This window comes from Giraffa tippelskirchi, chromosome 12 (assembly GCF_054371585.1).
Source record: "Giraffa tippelskirchi isolate mGirTip1 chromosome 12, T2T-mGirTip1v1.2.pri, whole genome shotgun sequence".
Taxonomy (NCBI): domain Eukaryota; kingdom Metazoa; phylum Chordata; class Mammalia; order Artiodactyla; family Giraffidae; genus Giraffa; species Giraffa tippelskirchi.
This window is the reverse complement of record NC_137286.1, coordinates 60,661,334-60,681,327: the sequence shown is the minus strand read 5'-3', so window position 1 is coordinate 60,681,327 and position 19,994 is coordinate 60,661,334. Positions and strand designations below refer to the sequence as shown.

Below are 19,994 nucleotides of genomic sequence, written 5' to 3'. Positions count from 1 at the left end.
GTCACTAGGGAAGATTGAAGTGTCTTCAAGTGTTGTTCAAGTCCAATGTTTCTTTAATGATTTTCTATTTAAGTGTTCTACCACTGTAACAAATGAGGTATTGGTGTCCCCCACTATTATTGTATTGCTGTTGTACTGCTGTCTATTTCTCCCTTCAGATCTGTTCAGTTCAGTTCAGTTGCTTAGTCGTGTCTGACTTTTTGCAACCCCATGGACTGCAGCATGCCAGGCCTCCCTGTCTATAACCGACTCCCGCAGTTTACTCAAACTCATGTCCATTGAGTCGCTGATGCCTTCCAATCATCTCATCCTCTGTCATCCCCTTATCCTCCCACCTTCAGTCTTTCCCAGCATCAGGGTCTTTTCCAGTGAGTCAGTTCTTCCCATCAGGTGGCCAAAGTATTGGAGTTTCAGCTTCAGTATCAGTCCTTCCAATGAATATTCAGGACTGATCTCCTTTAGGATGGACTGGTTGGATATCCTTGCAGTCCAAGGGACTCTCAAGAGTCTTCTTCAACACCACAGTTCAAAAGCATCAATTCTTCGGTGCTCAGGCTTCTTTATGGTCCAACTTTCACATCCATACATGACTACTGGATCTGTTAACATTTACTTTATATATTTTGGTGCTCCAATGCTAGGTTCATATATATATATATATATATATATATATATATATATATATATGTATATTTATAATGGTTATATCCTCTTAATGAATGGTTTGATCCTCTTAATTTACAATGGTATATCCTCTTAATGAATTCACCCTTTTGTCATTATATAACTTTTTTTGTCTCTTGTTACAATCTTTGTCTTAAAGTCTGTTTTGTCTGCTGTAAATAGGTATAGATACCCCTGCCCTTTTTTGGTTTCTATTGCCTAGAATCCTTTTCCATCCCTTCACTTTCAGCATATGTGTGTCTTTAAAGCTGAAGTGAGTCGTTTGTAAGAGCATACAGTTGTATCTTATTTTTAATTTATTTAGCCACATACTGTATTTTGATTGGTGATATATATATACATATATAAATCATAGTTGTACAAAATTATGTTACAAGTGTAGTATATAATATAGTGATTCACAATTTTAATGTTTATACTCCATTTATAGTTATAGATATTCTATTTATATTTAAAGTAATTATTGATAGGTAAGGACCATTGCCATCTTTTTCATTATTTTATGGCTTTTTTGGTAGTTCTTTCATTCCTTTCTTCTCCTGCTGTCTTCCTCTGTGATTTGATAATTTTCTTTCAGTGTTATCCTTGGATTTCTTTTTCTTTATCCTTTGTGTATCTATTAAAGGTTAATTTTTTTAGTTACCATGAGGCTTACAAAAAACATCTTATAAGATCTTAAGATGATAAGACTTATCTTAAATTGATAAGAACTTTGGTTACACATAAAAACTATCTACAGTGGGCCATGGTTCAGACAGTGGGCTCCCATCTGGGTCTCCTTTTTGCACTCTCCAGGGTGGGGAAGGGAAGTCCTAGAGCTGCATGACCCATGGGATGGTGTCAGGCCATCCCTGGCCTCCCAAATTGCTGCTATATGCCGCCTCATGAAGATTTGCCTCTGCAGAATCACACAGGTGTGCCCAGCAGGGTGCCTGTGCTGATCTTTCCTCCCACAGCTCACTGCTTATGGGTCCTTTGTGGGTGCAGCGGAGGTGGGGGGATCTGCCCTGGAGTGGAGTGGCTTGGAAAAGATGTAAATTGGATGCTGTCATCCTCTGGATCTTTCTGGCATCTTAAGATGGCAAACCCACAGCATCTCCATAGCCATCTCCCTCTGCCTTCAATTAACTCTGGGATCATGCACATTTCCTGGGTGCAAGGCTGGGAGCCAGGCTGTGGGCATGCTGTTGGGCTTACATGTTACTGTCTGTACATTGTTGATGTCCAATTTATCTGGCTTATGAATCTATTAAACATGAAACAATAACCCATCTCTAAATATTAATACACTTCTTATATATCTAACACATAACACCTGAGTATTGACAATTTTCTCCAATTAAACATTATTTAAAATTTATTGAATCCCACTTATAAACAATAAAATCAAAGTTTAAAATACTAGATTACCTTCAGCACTAAGAAACAGGCAAGACACACATGAAATGCTACAAAGATTACACAATCAAGTGCTGTACTAACTATAAAACTGTGCCCCAGATGCTATCTACTGCCTTGGAGTCACATTTTTCTTCCTTATTCCACACTAACCTTAGTCATCTTCATATTCAAATTAGTCATAGTTCTTCCTATGGTTTCTGAGCCTTTCTAACATTGCAGTGTATGGGTTCCACACTCAACCCAAATATGGGAGAAGGGAATTTCCATTCACCACCAAGTAATTCTCTGAAATCAGCTGGAGGTCTTATAATTCAACTCAAACCTGACACTATCTACCCAGAGATAGTGTCAGATTCCTACAAGACTGCCCTGCCCTTGACACACATTTCACATGCCAATCCAAGTCCAGATCATCACCTGTGCTTCTAATTGACTGGCTATAGACTGGAGATTCCAATGAGCCCCACCTTGGGCTCTACTGAGTCACTGAAGTGGCTCACAAAACTTAGAGAAACATATCGCTTACTAGATTACCAGTTTATTATAAAAGAATATAACTCAAGAACAGCCAGGTGGAAGAAATACATAGGGCATTTCCCTCCACAAATCTCCATATGTTCACCAACACAGAAGCTCTTCAACTCTGTCTTTCTGGGTATTTATGGAGATTTTATTAGATAGGCACGATTGATTAAATCATTGGTCTTTACCGATCAATTCAAACTCTAACTCATCTCCTCTTCCTGGAGGTCAGGAAGTGGGACTGAAAGTTCCAACCCTCTAATTACATGGATTATGTGATTGGTTCTCCTGGCAAGCAGTCTTCATCCTTTGTTGTTGTTATTCTTGTTGTCACTAAGTCATGTCCAACTCTTAGAGACCTCATGGATCGCAGCTCACCAGGCTCCCTGTCCTTTACTCTCCCGGAGTTTGCTTAGATTTGTGTCCATTGAGTGGGTGATGCTATCTAACCATCTCATCCTCTTCTGCCCCCTTCTCCTGCCTTCAACCTTTCCCAGAATAAGGGTCTTTTCCAATGAGCTGGCTCTTCGAATCAGGTGGCCAAAGCATTGGAGCTTTGGCATCATTCCTTCCAATAAATATCCAGAGTTGATTTCCTTTAGGATTGACTGGTTGGATGTCCTTGCAGTCCAAGGGACTCTCAAGAGTCTTCTCTAGCACCACAGTTCAAAAGCATCAATTCTTTGATGCTCAGCCTTCTTTATTGTCCAACTCTCACATCTGTACATGACCACTGGAAAAATCATAGCTTTGACTATTCGGACCTTTGTCAGCAAAGTGATGTGGAGTCAGAGGCTCTTTTTACACACAGAGGCTTTTTAAACGCTGTCTAGGTTTATCACAGCTTCCTTCCAAGGGGCAAGTGTCTTTTAATTTCATGGCTGCAGTCAACCATCTGCAGTGATTTTGGAGCCCTCAAAATGGTCTATCACCGTTTCCATCATTTCCCCATCTATTTGCCATGAAGTGATGGGACTGGATGCCATGATCTTAGTTTTGTAAATGTTGAGTTTTAAGCCAACTTTTACACTCTCCTCTTTCACTTTCATCAAGAGGCTTTTCAGTTCCTCTTCTCATTCGGCCATAAGGATGGTGTCATCTGCATATCTGAGGTTATTGATATTTCTTCCTGCAATCTTGATTCCAGCTTGTGCTTCATCCAGTCCGGCACTTCACACGATAAACTATGCATATAGGTTAAATAAGCGAGTTGATAATATACAGCCTTGACGTACTCCTTTCCCAATTTAGAACCAGTCTGTTGTTCCATGTCCAGTTCTAAGTGTGGTTTCTTGACCTGCATACATATTTCTCAGGAGGCAAGTGGAATGGTCTGGTATTCTCATCTCTTTAAGAATGTTCTAGTTTGTCGTGATCCACACAGTCAAAGGCTTTAACCTAGTCAATGAAGCAGAAGCAGATGTTTCTCTGGAAATCTCTTGCTTTTTCTATGATCCAACGGATGTTTGCAATTTGATCTCTGGTTCCTCTGCCTTTTCTAAATCCAGCTTGAACATCTGGAAGTTCATGGTTCACATACTGTTGAAGCCTGGCTTGGAGAATTTTGAGCATTACTTTACAAGTGTGTGAGATGAGCGCAATTGTGCGGTAATTTGAACATTCTTTGGCATTGCCTTTCTTTGGGATTGGAACGAAAACTGACCTTTTCCAGTCCTGTGCCCACTGCTGAGTTTTCCAAATTTGCTGACATATTGAGTGTAGCACTTTCACAGCATCATCTTTTAGGATTTGAAATAGCTCAGCTAGAATTCCATCACCTCCACTAGCTTTGTTCATAGTGATGCTTCCTAAGGTCCACTTGACTTCACACTCCAAGATGTCTGGCTCTAGGTGAATGATCCCACCATTGTGGTTATCTGGGTCATGAAGATCTTTTTTGTACAGTTCTTCTGTGTATTCTTGCCACCTCTTCTTAACATCTTCTGCTTTTGTTGGGTCCATACCATTTCTGTCCTTTATTGAGCCCATCTTTGCATAAAATGTTCCCTTGGTATCTCTAATTTTCTTGATGAGATCTCTAGTCTTTCCCATTCCATTGTTTCCCTCTATTTCTTTGCATTGTTCACTTTAGGCAGGCTTTCTTATCTCTCCTTGCTATTCTTTGGAACTCTCCATTCAGATGGGTATATCCTTCCTTCTTTTCTCAGCTATTTGTAAGGCATTCTCAGACAACCATTTTGCTTTTTTGGATTTCTTTTTCTTGGGGATGGTTTTGATCACTGTCTCCTATACAATGTCATGAACCTCTGTCCATAGTTCTTTAGGCACGCTATCAGATATAATCCCTTGAATCTATTAGAAATTATACATATTTCTACAACTACAATTTACATGCTCTAAATAGCTTCTCATTTTTGGTATCATTCAATGGCAACCCACTCCAGTACTCTTGCCTGGAAAATCCCAAGGATGGAGGAGCCTGGTAGGCTGAATGAAGTCCATGGGGTTGCTAGGAGTTGGACACGACTGAGCAACTTCACTTTCACTTTTCACTTTCATGCATTGGATAAGGAAATGGCAACCCACTCCAGTATTCTTGCCTGGAGAATCCCAGGGACGGAGGAGCCTGGTGGGCTGCCATGTATGGGGTCGCACAGAGTCGGACACGACTGAAGCGACTTAGCAGCAGCAGCAGCAACAACTTTTTAGAACTTGTGTAGCAGGAAGGGTGACCCTTTCCAGGGCCTGCAGGTGGACTTCTGTCTGGCCCTGGGAGATGAATTGTCTAAGGAGACCAACGTGCTGACAAAGCAAAAGGCTTTATTGGGAAGGAGCACCCGAGCAGAGAGCAGCGAGGTGAGGGAATCCAAAGATCTGCTCTGCCCCGTGGTTTGCAGTCTCTCTTGGGTTTTACTCTTTGGTAAAAGTGTTAATTTGCAGGGTGTCTCTGGTCAGTCACTTTGCTTGGTCCCTACTCTGACTCAAGGTCCTCCGTGGTGGTGCACACATCTCAACCAAGATGGATTCCGGCAAGAAGGATTCTGGGATGTTGGCAGAACATGCCAACCTCCCTCCTTTTGGCCCCTTCCAAATTCTGTTTTCTTGTGGCAGCACCTTGCTCCTTACTGGGACCTCTCATTGTAAGACAACACTTACAAGTGATTGTCATTGTGCCTGGCTAAGGCAGGCTGTTTCGGTCGGTCAGTGGTTCCCTAACACTTGTACTATTTCAATTAACTAGTTAACGAACCATCACAACTCAGCCAGAGTAAGCCCCTTTATGGTGGGCTCCTTTATCGTTTGAACACCGCCCCTGAAATCCTTGGATATCCAACTTGCCTCAGGCCCATTCTAAGTAGTATGTGTATGCTTATGTGTGTGTGTGTGTTTGTATGTACATATTTTTGCATCTGCGTGTGTGGATTTGTGTGAGGGTGTGTGGAGATGGAATCAGCTGCCCCCGCCAAAGAGCCCTGCTCCCCTTCAGTGGAGAAATCTAGTAGGTCCACACCTAAGATCCACAGGCATACGTGAGGACGGCGAGGCATACGTGAGGACGGCGAAGCATACGTGAGGACGGTGCAGCACACGTGAGGACGGCGAGGCACACGTGAGGACGGCGAAGCATAAATGAGAATGGTGACATATACATGAGGATGGTGAAGCATACGTGAGGACGGCGAAGCATACGTGAGGATGGTAACATATACGTGAGGATGGTGAAGCATACCTGAGGACGGCCAAGCATACATGAGGATGGTGAAATATACATGAGAATGGCGAAGCATATGTGAGGACGGCGAAGTGTATGTGAGGATGGTGAAGCATACTGAGGACGGCGACGCATACGTGAGGATGGTGACGTATAAATGAGGATGGTGCTCAGGGCTGGGGCAATGGAATGACCCAGAGGGATGGGATGGAGAGGGAAGTGGGAGGGGGGTTCAGGATGAGGAACACATGTAAACCCATGGCTGATTCATGTCAATGTATGGCAAAAACTACTACAATATTGTAAAGTAATTAGCCCCCAACTAAAATAAATAAATTTATTAAATTAAAAAAAAATGAGGATGGTGAACTATACATGAGAATCGTGAAGCATGAAATGGCTACTTTTAATGACAGAGCTCCAAAATGCTTTTGATGATTTTACATACTAGTTTTCATTTTTTAAAATAAGTAACACTCATGATATAAAAAGTGTATCCTAGCCATCTGATTCACCTCTCAAGGCAACTACAGGTCTGAACCCTTGGTCTTCTACACTGTAGGATATGAGGCCACATGGATGGTTCCTGTTTCACGAATTATGGTGCTCCCCCTGCACGTCTTACTTTTCTTTTAGGATGAGCCTTTTTGGCCCATTTGGGTCTCACCTCCCTGTCCCTTTCCTTGAGAATTTCTCAGTCTGGGAGAACAGAGCAGGGCAGAGAGGGCAGCACTATAGAGGCTGGTCTGAGGGCACGAGACCCCTGTGTGAGTGTGCTGGGGGTGGGCGTGCAGGGGATGAGGCCTCAGCGGCTAGTATCAAGCAGCAGGGCCAGGTGAACTTGGGTGACAACCGCAAAGCTAACTTCTTGCTCTTGCTCTGTGTCCGTGGTGGAGTGTTGGGACACTCTGGGTCACCTCTAGGAGACTCGGGCTGATTGAACAAGCACCAGCTCTAGCTACAGATCCTGGGGACAGAGTGGAGAGCTCCCTGGAGAGTCTCACACGGACAACACAGTGCTCTTGCCCCAGGTGATGGGCATCCCTTCCACTCACCCCGACCCTGTTTGCCAGAACTAGTCACATGGCCTCTCCTGAAGGCTGGGGGTAGAATATGCAGCCAGATCCCAGGGCCAGAAGAGCAGGGATCACAGTGACAGCCCAGAGGATGACACAGACCATGGAGGGCAAAGGGGAAATTTTAAAATTTTATTTGTGTGCCTATCATTACTTCTATTTCATTTTTAAGGCATGTGTTCCCAGTGGGATTCCTGTTGCCTTCTTACACCCACACCCATCTTTCATCTACTGTGATGTGGGTTACACCCTAACTCAATTCTCAAGCAAAGGTATTAGTAAAAGTCTTCTTGATACTTAAACAAGAGATTTATTTTTAAAAAGTTAAAACATTTACTTGGCTGTGCCGAGTCTTAGTTGCAACACACCGGGGATCTTTAGTTGTAGCATGCAGGATCTTCAGCTCTGGGGTGGAACTCTCAGTTGTGGCATGTGGGATCTGATTCCCTGATCAGGGATTGAACTCGGGCCCCCTGCATTGGAAGTGCAGAGTCTTAGCCACTGGACCACCAGGGAAGTCCCAGGAGACTTATTTTTAAAGTTGGGCTATTTCACAGAGACAGAACCGTGTTTCCCTGGAGCAGTTCTCAGAGAGGACTTGTGTGTGCCCTGGGTGAGGGTCCTGGGTGCCCGGCCAGTCAGGTGGGATGGTGGTCATGACCAGGGGCCGGGAGGCATCCTGGGCCTGGGTCAGGGGTGAGGCTGGACTGTCACGTATTTGTCTCTCTTGGTCCCCAGCCAATCTTGGTGGCGTAAGACATGTCATGACCATCTCCGAGAGGAGAAACCAGAGCTTCAGGACTAGGGTAGCTTGCCTGGGGTGGAGGGTTTAAACTTAACAGATGTCACACCCTTAGTTTTGGCCTTTGGGAAGGAGGTTGAAGCCCCAGATCTCCCTCTGTAACTGTGTTCGCTCCAGGGACAAGATCTACAGGCCAAGTCATGCCTAGAGCTCACAATGCAGAAGTAAGCTTCGGCATGGCCGGCCACAGAATGTTCCAGTCCACCGTTGCTCAGGTGTCTGCCCAAACTTGAACGGATGCTTGTTAGGGTGAGCTCCAGAGCATCACCTGTTAGCTCTCGGGGCTGTGCTTTGGCCAGTAGCAAAAACACCTGAATTGCATTTGGCTCCGTGTTAACAGAGAGCAGGAAAATACTGGCTTATACAAGAAAGCACAAGACCTGACAAAGAGCCTGAGGGAGGTAGCGGGGCTGGTGTGGAGGGCGGCCTCCCCCTTCACTGCCCAGGGCCTCCCTGCCCCCTCCCCCGCGGGGGGTCCCTGCCCTGGTGCTCCAGTGAGGACCAGGGAGGCGGGGGGAGGGCCCCAAAGGCTCCTGCCAAGTCAGCCCTTACGGATTCTCCTCAAGCCCCACTCAGGCGTCTCCACACTGTCCCTGGGCAAGCCCATAAACAGCATTTCATCGTTGTCTCCACGACTCTTGCCTTACTGTTGGGTCAGGCTGAGTCTTGTTTATGTCCTCTACCCGTTTTCCTCTTGAGTTTTCTCTTTTTCAGCAATAGGTACAAACTTTTTGCTTAAAAGATAAACCAACTATTTGTCTCTCATTTTTGTTACAAATATTATTTCCCTTCAGTTGACCGTTCATCTTTATAGTTTGTAGAAATGTTTCCATTTGCGTCTTTAAGTTTAAGGGATTCAGGTTCAGGAAGCACTTCCATACGGTTTCTGACTTTGGTGAAGAAGCCCCCCAGCTGGCTCTTGAGAACACGGGCTGGGCGAGGCCGGAGGGGAAGGCTGAGACCCGACCCGGGGGGCCTGAGGGCCACAGAGCAGTCGGGCTGCAAGTGAGGTGGAGCACAGGTTTCGGACAGAGGCGGCACACGGCCTGGTTTGCATTTGAGAAGTTACCTAGGCAGGGGTGTGGAGACGGGAGGACGGGGAGCGGTAACCTCCAAGTCCCTGCTGGGGGTGAACGGTGGGCACGCAGGCCGGAGGCTCAGCCTTCGGTCCCCTGAGGCCACGGAAAGCAAGCGGGGAGACTGACAGAGCCCGTCTCTGCCCACAGAGACTGCTGAGGGCACATGGACTGGAGGGCATGCCCCTTCTGCCAGGACAGTGAGTGGGCCACAGACAGAAGCCAGGACTTCATTCTTGAGAGTCTGTTTATTTTCAGATAAAAGGCATCACATTTGCCTACATACCCCAGCAAAATCTGAAGTTTGATTTTTATAATTTAATTTTAGAAAAAAGTCAACAGTTTGTACTGGAGGATGATCGCAGGCTCACACTCCTGGTTTAAGCAGCCTCAAAGGGTTACTCTTGGTGATGATGTGAACATGAGTGCATGCGTGTGTACACACAAGTGTATGCATCATTTGTGAAAGTTCTTGCTGTCGTACCCATACATCCCCCTTTGACAATTTCACTTTTTTTTCTATTCTGCTGTACTGATAATTTGATATAAGCCCCATATGATGTGATTTCACAATCAGAGGTCTAACCATTGAGATATGACTTAATATGTTAAAGTAATAGAAAAGATTATTATGTGCAAACAAACAGGGCTTATGCTGCAGCTGCGTCTGAGTTTATTTCACAAAGCTGTAAACACAGGCCCTTTCTCAAGTCCTGCTGATGGAGTCTCTCCTGCCTTCTGTCGGCAGAAAGCAGTGGCTGAGGCGTGCTCCGCCCCATGCAGCTCTTGGCTTCCCAGCCCGTCACTTAAAGGAGCCCATTCATCCCCACACCGGGCAGCGCTCCTCTCGGGGTCCTTCTGAGGCTTTTCACACACAGGCTTTCCCAAGCAGGAGACATCTGATCTCCGCCTGCCCAAGCGGGGCCCCCGGCCCCGGGGACCCGGGAGCTTGAGAAACGTGCTGAGAGCCGGGGAGCTGCCAGGGGAAGGGGCAGGGGTCACAGCCCTCCTCCCTCCCTGCCCTGAGCTGCTCCCCGACTGAGGGCCCCTAGTGTAATTCCACCCTAGGCCTGGGGGTGAAAGTGGGGAGGCCCATGAGGCCAGCCAGGCCCAGCCCTGAGAGTGGACGGAGGGGGCAGGGGCCCAGTCAGTTCTGCCCACTGTCTTCCCTTGGGCTGTAAAACCAGCACTGGGGGGGGGGATGGTACCCAGGGGACTGTGCCCTGGAAGAGGAGAACTCTAAAACCCCCAGTGGGGTGGGGTCTTCTCAGCACGTCTTAGCAGCAAGTGGTTCGGAGGACAACCCAGCCTGCCTGCTGGGTCCTCAGAGGGCTGCGGGCCCACGGTGGCCGCATGCAGGAAATGCTCGCCCCGCAGGAATCACCTCCTCTTCCGCACGCAGGCCTCCAGCCGGCCCAGCTCCTCATAGGACTGGTAGAAAATGTCAAACTCCTGCGTGCCCCAGCCCCTCCAGACAGCCAGGCACCACTCCAGATTTTCGTTCTCAAAGCCGCACACAACCGTGTCCTTTGCCACCACGGCAGCATCCATGAGTACCCTGCAGAGAGAGGGGGTCTGAGAAATCCCACAGGAGTTCCTGCTTGGTCAGGGCTGCGACCCTCACCCTGCACCTTCTCAGAGGGCAGAGCCTGGCTAAGGGGGCATCTGTGCACCCCAGCCTGGCACAGCAATGTGCTTCTCTGTCTGGAGGTCTAGCATGTGTGCAGTCTTTCTAAAGCCTAAAAAGGGGCATCATTTCAGCTTCACCTCAGAGCAGGTATCCTCCCCAACACACCTCAGACCCCAACATGTCCAGAAAAAACGGTCAGCCTTCCGTGTCTACGAGTTTGGCATCCTTGGATATGGAGGGCTGACTGTACGTCCTTGTGTGTGCTTAGTTGCTCATTTGTGTTGGACTCTCTGTGACCACATGGACTGTATGTAGCCCACCAGGCTCCTCTGTCCATGGGATTCTCCAGGCAAGAATACTGGAGGGGGTTGCCATTTCTTCCTCCAGGGGATCTTCCCAATCCAGGGATTGAACTTGTGCCTTCTGCATTAGCAGGCAGATTCTTTCCCATTGAGCCACTTGGAAATCCCAGGGCTGACTATATTATATCATTTTATATATAAGGACTTGAGCATGCTTGGACTTTTGTATCTGTAGAGGTCCTGCAATCAGTGCCCCCGCAGATGCTGAGAGAGTTGGAATGATCAATCCTATCTAATAATTCTTGCTTATCAGTGGTCCATGACAGACTTTAAGCTTTAACTCAATTTCCTTGCCACTCAGTCCAGGCATGATTCTTCTCTCTTATTATGTTTCCACATGCCTAGGAAATATAGGGGAATATATTAGACAGAAAACCTGTACCAAGTCTGAACTACGTACCTTTTTAAAAGCAAGTTTTGCATGACCCGGGCACACCCTACACATTTCCTTCCGGGCCTCTGCAGGCCGTGTGTCTCCCTCTTGAGCAGACACTGCCAGCCTCTCCTCCCTCTGCCCATGCGGCCTGACGGCACCAAGGCCAGCATGTACACTGGGATGTGTAGGGGAATCTGCTCCCGTGGGCCTTGCATGTCTTGAGCACTCAGTAGCTATTTGCCAAGGGACTAAATGTCTCAGATGCATCCCAAAAAGCTGGTGGGCTCAGGCTACGGCCTTCCTTTTGCTGGCTGCCTGGGCTGCTTTCTCCCTGCAGTGAGGGTGCCTGCTCTTGGTAAACCTGTCTTTGGGGGAAAAACAACAGCAGGGGAAAAGTCCAGGGCACTGATGGTGGACACTCTGAGGTCAACAGGCCCGGGCTCTATGGACACACCTGCTCCCCTGGAAGCCAGACCTGGGATTACCACCGCCCCCACACTCAGCCAGTGCTTAGGAGCAAACCCAGCTCTGGTCTCCAGAACCACTGGTAGGGCAAGGGCCACTGGCCCAGGTGCCATGTACATCTCCATCATTGTTCTGCTCCGGGGCAAACAGGCCAAATGCGATTTCTCCATAAGGGAGAGAAGCACGTGGGACTCAGCCCACTGAGGGGTGTGGACAGCCCCAGGAACACTGGCCGGACCAGCCTTGCATCAGTACCACCAGGCAGGCTGGGTCGCGACTGGCCGTCCTATGGTGGTGTCTGGCCTGCCTCCTGACGGTGGGCAAGTACAGCTGGGCCCAGGAACGGGCATGGCGGGCATGGACGTGGTGAAGGCTGGTGTGGCCTGGCAGCGTGGCTCCACCTGCTGCCCAGTGGGAGGAGAGGCACCTCAGAAGGACTCCGCTGCTTGGCAGGAAGAGTGGGGGATCACCTGGATCCCCATTGCAACTGCAGCTCAGCGGGGGCTCTGCAGGCCTACCTTGGGTGGGGCAGGTGGTCCACAGGTGCACTGGGCACCCCAGAAAAGGTAGCCATGACTGTGACTGATGCCCAGCTCAGCTGGCACTTGCTGATCCCCAGGGAGCTGCCTCCCGCAGGCTCTGTCTTGCTCCTCTGCCTCTGCTGACAGGGGTGGGTGCTATCGGTTTTGGGTGGAGGACGGAAGGGCAGTGGCCTTCACGCAGGGAGGTGGCAGTGGGGCCTCGATTCCCTAAGCTGCAGCCCGGCCCCCACGGAGCTGCCCTCCGTCTTACCCGTGCGGAGTCAGCTCTCGGGCTTTCAAGACAGCAATCACGCGGCCCCGCTGAGTTCCCGCCTCCTTCTCCAGGCCGATGACGATGATATCTCCACCACGCCTAAGAAACCAGAACCCCGCAGGGGAACCGTTTGTCCAGGGCTGTGCTCTCCAAGGGGAAATGGAGCGGGTGTGCAGAAAGGCAGGGAAACAGACAGCTTTGGCAAATGGATCAGGTTACCGAGAGGGCCCCAGAGCTGGGTGAGAAGCCCGTTCCCGGTCGGAAACCTGACCATGGCTCTCCTCACGGGTGCCCTGAGCTCTGGTGGGCCGATGGGCTTCTGTGCAGCCCTTCTTAGATCTGCTAAAGGAGCCCTCCAGTTCCAGGAGAGGAAGGGCGGCCCCTGATGCATCTGACAGTACTTGAAGGTTCCCTGCAGTCTGGCTCCAAAGCAAGAGCAGAGAGGTCGCAGGGTGACGCCCCTGCAGAACACCTACCTGGGGACCCAGATGACGTCTTTCACAGCGAGGATCTTCACAGCCTGCAGGTGCTGGCTGAACGCTTCACCATCCACGGGGCTCAGGTCATGCGCCGACCTGTCGGAGCCCACGGCGGGCTCGAGTAGCTGGCTGGTGTCCTCGCAGTCAGGGGAGAAGGGCAAGCTGGCAGAGCTCGCCGGGGAGCAGGGAAGGCTGGACAGGGCCGTGGGCGCTGGGTGCAGCGAGGCCGCGGAGCAGGAGGACAGGGAGCAGTAGTCGGTCAGTGAGTCCTGGTGGGTGAGGATCTGCGTGCCCAGCTCCTCGCTGAACATGAAGCTCACGTCGGCGATGGAGCCCCTCGCAGGCTCCATCGGGCTGGTCACGGGGCTGTCCAGGGGCGGCGGGCCCATTGGGCGCACAGGGAACACGTCCCTGAGGGGGCTGGGGTCCCCACAGAAGTAACGGGCGCACAGCTGGTAGGTCGCCGAGTGGTACATCACCAGGCAGTTGGCCCTGTCATCCAGGCACCACACGACCTCCTCACCGCGGCACTCAGAGCTGCACACGACCGACGTGACCACTGAGGGGGCCGCGTAGGGCTCCAGCCGCCGGCTGATCTCCAGGGCCACGCAGTCGATGACCAGCAGGCCTGGTCCATTGCTGTACCAGACCTCGGACCCGCTGTTGACCACCTCCATGGCCTTCACGGGGTAGGGGTTCTGCCGGGCGTCTTCATCGGGGATGCGGAACTTGGACCTGTTGGCCGTGTGCGAGCAGAGGTAGGAGCAGCCGTGGTCCGGGGCGCCCCACGCTGCCGGGAACACTGCCACCAGGCCGTCCGCCAGGCCTGCCAGCACCAGGTAGCAGTTCTGAGGGGGGAAGACAGGGTGCTTGATGCCCTTGCAGCTCGGGCATCCCAGGAGAGAGACAGCGCATGCTGGACCATCCCCACAGGCACCCCGTGAGCACACGCTTTCTGCCAGCACTTCCCGGCTTCTAACGAAGGCCAGGGCTGCCAGCAGGATCTTCTGGGTGTGCTCCCAAAGGAGGGGCGGCTCAGGCCCAGAAGAGCCGCCTCTGCCCTCCTTCCTGGGAGCAGAAGGGTGCCCGCTGACACCCGAGCGAGGGCCACATGCTGCTGGGACCACGCGGCCCACCTTCGGTGAACCTGGACTTCTTGCCAGGCCAGGAGGAGGGAGCAGCCTTCCCCTTGGTCACCCAGGCCTCCTCCTGAGGCAGGAGTGGTGCCCTCCTTCCCCTGAACTGTGCTGTGTAAACTGACGGTGGCTGTGGGTGCCCCACGGGGCTGGGACTCCCGCTCGCCGCTCACAAGAGCAGGCCTGGGTCTGTGTCCACCACTGCCTCCAGGGCCGGCCCACGCAGGGAAGGGCCGACTCCCAGCCACCTCGGGGACTCCCCCCGGTTTTCTGCTCAGGTACCAACGGGTGCCTGTTGAGCTAAGTCTTGAAGAAATCACTTCCAGCTCAGTCCTCTAATGGAGGCACCTCTCGGCCACCAGGCTGCATGCCCAGCTTCCCATATCTACTCTGAAATGCCTGTGGTCCAGTTGACACTGGTAGGGCCCTTGGGGTGCCCCTACCCTGCCATGAAGCATGTGTTCTTCTACGACCACCAGAGGTCACCAGGCAGAGGCTGTGCTGAACGCTGAGCCCAGTCCCGCCGCCTTGGAGCGTCTGTGCAAAGCTGGGAGTGGAGAGCAGCTGAGCAGGCTCGACGCCCAGGTGGGCCGGGAGCGGGGTAAGCAGCAGAAAGCCTCCTTGTCGGGAGCTGGGAAGGCAGGCTGTCCAAGGCGGTGAGTGAACCAGCCCCTAGATCAACAGCCCTCAGAACACTTATCAAAATCCATCTTCAGGATTCCAGGATAGAAAAGAGCCAAAGCAAACAGAGCAAGGTCCTTCTCTGAGTCCCAGCTCCAAGCCCCAGCCAGGCGGCGAGTCCCACGTCCCGGCTGGGCGTGGACACGCACGTGCAAGAATTCAGGGGCCTGCCCTCTGCGGCCAAGGGGCAGCACGTCCTCTGAGGGTGCAGACACGCCGACAGGGAGGCTCCGCACAGAGCCGGCTTTATTCCTTCTGGCCGTGCAGGCGGCGGTGCCCCGGCTCGGGGCTTTGGCCAGCCGTGGCCTTAAATAACACTTTATGTCGTGTTCTGTGGTTCAGTGCAACTGGGTTCTGAGCTGCCCAGTCTCGCCTGTGGGGCCACAGTCATAACTGACTCAAAGATTGATTTCAGATTTTTTTTTTTTCTTAAGAAATGAAACCGTAGAGGGGTGGAGAGGAGAGGGTATGTAGTTCACGACTGTCAGGAAGTAGCAATAATGCTCTCATTTACCCAGTGTGCTGGCCCAGAGCTTTAGGTACGGTGTGCCCAGAGATCCTCCTTACCATCTCTTTTACGCCCACTTTGCAGATGGGAAAACTGGAATCAGACGACGATAGTCAACTTGTTTTAACAAAGCCGCCCCAATAATGGCTCTTCAAGCGGGGAGCTGCACCAAAAGGTGCCTCGGGGCCCACAAAGGGGCTCCAGAGCCTGGAGAAGCCTTGGGGACACCACCGAGGAGCTGGGGCAAGGGTGGGCTCAGCTTCCCAGAGTAGGGGGTCACGGCCCTGATCTTCAGAAATGAATAGGAAGAGGTGTGAGCAGCCAGATCGGTCCTGGAGGGAAGGGCCTGCTGGGCACGTGGTGCTGGGTGGGGAGGGTGCGTGGCAGGGCCGGCCTGTGGGCTGGGTCTGATCTCAGCTGCAGCACTCGGGGTCCTGGGCTGGGGTGGGCACCACTCACGATTCACTTGAGAAAGGCAGTCGCAAGAGGCTGCGGTGGGAAGTCCTCGGGGCCAGACTGGACCACAGGGATGAGGTCTGGGCTGGATGGTGTCTACCCCAGAGGAGGCAGAGCTGCAGGGGGCGGGGACATGGCTGCCCAACAGGGCTGGGGGCCTGCCAGGGCCTGGGGACTGAGTGGCCCTGGAAGTGCCGGGCCAGGTTCTCAGAGGGCACACGTGCAACTGCTCCTGGGTACCAGTTGTACCAGAAAAGCATCTCACTCCAACTGCAGCTGTGGCACTTGCCTGCGGGATGCAAGCCTTCCATCAGCCCTTAGTTTTACTGGTCACTAGCTTCCCTGGTGACTCAGACGGTAAAGAATCTGCCTGCAATGCAGGAGGCCCGGGTTCCATCCCTGGGTTGGGACGATCCCCTGGAGGAGGAAATGGCAACCCACTCCAGTATTCTTGCCTGGAGAATCCCAAGGACAGAGGAGCCTGGCAGGCTACAGTCCATGAGGTCACAAAGAGCTGGACACGACTGAGCAGCGAACACTTAGGTTGTCGGAAACCCAAAGGCACTAATGATGGCCCAGGTCTCCTGTCTCTACGGCTGACTGTGACCTAGGCTTGGTGCTCCCTTCCCTACCAGCCCAACGGAACAGGTGACAGAACCAGAAACCTGTGCACCCACCTCCTTATCTCACCTTTTTTATAACAGGTACCGCCAAGAAGCAGGTGACAATGGCTGGGGTGTCCAAAGCCCGCTGCGGTGTGCTCAGCGGACACATGCCCTTGAGGCTGTAGATGTAGATCTTCTGGTCCTGGAGAGGAGACGGTCAGCATGAGGGCTGGCTGCAATGGGCCTGCCAGTTCCCGGGGCGCACTCGGCCTCAGGAGGCCCTTTACCCCTTGGGAAGTAACATTTATTGAGGCTTTCTGGTTGGCTGGTTTCATACTTCTGTTCTTTCTAGAAACTTTGAAAACTACACAACAGTCTAAAGAAAAACATAAAATCGTCCACAATCCAATATTCAGAGAAAGCCGCCTTTGAAATGTGGGGCCCAGACTTCCAGTTTTCTACGTGTGTTGGTGTGTCTGCATTGCCAACAACAGTGGGACCACACTGCTACGCTGTTTCTACACTTTTCTTCTTCCAGGACAACGAGCGTGGGCAGAGGCCCTCTCCTCCCTGGTCTGTTAGGGAATGAGGCATGTCCATCACTTGAGTGTACCAGAATTTGGATTATATGCTGGCAGATGTTTATTCTGTTCAAGTTTTCTTGCTATGAGTTACCCTGGAATGAGTATTCTTACGCTCCTGTCTTGTCTGAGTGTTTCTGTGTTTGCATGTCTTGGTTTTTTCCTTAGAGCAAATTCTTAAAACTGAAATTACTAAGGCTTACAAGGCATGAAAGTTATAAGAAAGCCTTCCTCAAGCGATCAGTGCAAAGAAATAGAGGAAAACAACAGATTGGGAAAGACTAGAGATCTCTTCAAGAAAATTAGAGATACCAAAGGAACATTTCATGCAAAGATAGGCTCGATAAAGGACAGAAATGGTATGGACCTAACAGAAGCAGAAGATATTAAGAAGAGGTGGCAAGAATACACAGAAGAACTGTACAAAAAAGATCTTCATGACCCAGATAATCACAATGGTGTGATCACTCACCTAGAGCCAGACATCCTGGAATGTGAAGTCAAGTGGGCCTTAGAAAGCATCACTACGAACAAAGCTAGTGGAGGTGATGGAATTCCAGTTGAGCTATTTCAAATCCTAAAAGATGATGCTGTGAAAGTGCTGCACTCGATATGCCAGCAAATTTGGAAAACTCAGCAGTGGCCACAGGACTGGAAAAGGTCAGTTTTCGTTCCAATCCCAAAGAAAGGCAATGCCAATGAATGCTCAAACTACCGCACAACTGCACTCATCTCACATGCTAGTAAAGTAATGCTCAAAATTCTCCAAGCCAGGCTTCAGCAATATGTGAACCGTGAACTTCCAGATGTTCAAGCTGGTTTTAGAAAAGGCAGAGGAACCAGAGATCAAATTGCCAATATCTGCTGGATCATCGAAAAAGCAAGAGAGTTCCAGAAAAACATCTATTTCTGCTTTATTGACTATGCCAAAGCCTTTGACTATGTGGATCACAATAAACTGTGGAAAATTCTGAAAGAGACAGGAATACCAGACCATCTGACCTGTCTCTTGAGAAACCTGTATGCAGGTCAGGAAGCAACAGTTAGAACTGCACATGGAACAACAGACTGGTTCCAAATAGGAAAAGGAGTACGTCAAGGCTGTATATTGTCACCCTGCTTATTTAACTTATATGCAGAGTACATCATGAGAAACGCTGGGCTGGAAGAAACACAAGCTGGAATCAAGATTGCCGGGAGAAATATAAATAACCTCAGATATGCAGATGACACCACCCTTATGGTAGAAAGTGAAGAACTAAAGAGCCTCTTGATAAAAGTGAAAGAGGAGAGTGAAAAAGTTGGCTTAAAGCTCAACGTTCAGAAAACTAAGATCATGGCATCTGGTCCCATCACTTCATGGGAAATAGATGGGGAAACAGTGGAAACAGTGTCAGACTTTATTTTTTTGGGCTCCAGAATCACTGCTGTTGGTGACTGCAGCCATGAAATTAAAAGACGCTTACTCCTTGGAAGGAAGGTTATGGCCAACCTAGATAGCATATTTAAAAGCAGAGACATTACTTTGCCAACAAAAGTCCATCTAGTCAAGGCTATGGTTTTTCCAGTGGTCATGTATGGATGTGAGAGTTGGACGGTGAAGAAAGCTGAGCGCTGCAGAATTGATGCTTTTGAACTGTGGTGTTGGAGAAGACTCTTGAGAGTCCCTTGGACTGCAAGGAGATCCAATCAATCCATCCTAAAAGAGATCAATCCTGGCTGTTCATTGGAAGGACTGATGTTGAAGCTGAAACTCCAATACTTTGGCCACCTCATGAGAAGAGGTGACTCATTGGAAAAGACCCTGATGCTGGGTAGGATTGGGGGCAGGAGGAGAAGGGGACAACAGAGGATGAGATGGTTGGATGGCAATACCAACTCGATGGACATGGGTTTGGGTAGACTCCGGGAGTTGGTGATGGACAGAGAGGCCTGGAGTGCTGCAATTCATGGGGTTGCAAAGAGTCGGACACGACTGAGCGACTGAACTGAACTGAACAAGGCATGAATACTGTTGAGATTTCTGATGCATATTTGAACTATAATAGCCAGCTGGAAAGGCTGCACCAATTCATGTTCTCCCGCCCAGGAGCTTCAGATCATTTGTTTTTGTGGCATTCCTCTCTGGAGTTCTCAAAAGACAGTTCCCTGTGCGTTCTGCCGACCTCTTTACATGAAAGCAAGAGGCCTCAGAGCTGAGTGGATTTGCTGTTAGACAGGCGGTGTTATAAGAAACCCAGTCACTTCACCAGCCTACTGGGGTGAATCCCTCTTGCTGGGATTCTGCACTTGACACATCAAAGCTAAATCCCAGCCCCCAGTCAGCGACTAGGCAGGTGAGCCGGCCCTGTGAATAAGTGTGGGCTGGAGCTATATCTGGGGCTATACCTGAAGTTCCAAACGTACCTGGGTGTCCTGCTTGTTTTGTTGCTAAACCTGACCCCCCAGGGGCGGGAGTTACCCACCTCGATCAGAGCCCTGCAGGGGCGTGGTTACCTCGGTGGCAGTCCACAGCGAGTTCTGGATCTTGAGTTGGCAGCTCAGCTTCATGCCCGCACAGCTCATGTGCTGCACTTCCAGAAGGCCCTTCTCCGTGTTCACCACCGTGTAGCTCCTACAAGCGGCAACCACGGTGCAGTCAGCGGGGCCTCCCTCCCCGAGGAGCTCCCTCCCTGAGGGCAGGCCT

At 50.4% G+C, this 19,994-nt stretch overlaps 1 protein-coding gene across 3 annotated transcripts in view; it reads right to left on the bottom strand.

Moving 5' to 3' along the window:
• Nucleotides 1–9,884: 9,884 nt before the first annotated feature.
• Nucleotides 9,885–19,994, bottom strand: part of LRRK1 (leucine rich repeat kinase 1) — a 134,091-nt gene continuing 123,981 nt past the window's right edge. Inside the window, exons 30-35 of one of the 3 annotated variants that reach the window (XM_081551385.1) lie at nucleotides 19,805–19,922; nucleotides 16,813–16,929; nucleotides 13,339–14,189; nucleotides 12,860–12,961; nucleotides 10,619–10,792; nucleotides 9,885–10,210 (exon numbers count right to left, since the gene is read on the bottom strand). In XM_081551385.1, coding sequence (XP_081407511.1) covers nucleotides 9,913–10,210; nucleotides 10,619–10,792; nucleotides 12,860–12,961; nucleotides 13,339–14,189; nucleotides 16,813–16,929; nucleotides 19,805–19,922 — 1,660 coding nt within the window. In that variant the 3' untranslated portion in view covers nucleotides 9,885–9,912. Of the gene's footprint in view, nucleotides 10,211–10,521; nucleotides 10,793–12,859; nucleotides 12,962–13,338; nucleotides 14,190–15,574; nucleotides 16,412–16,812; nucleotides 16,930–19,804; nucleotides 19,923–19,994 lie in introns of those variants that run through there. The other 2 variants (XM_081551386.1, XM_081551387.1) reach the window with 2 other exon arrangements.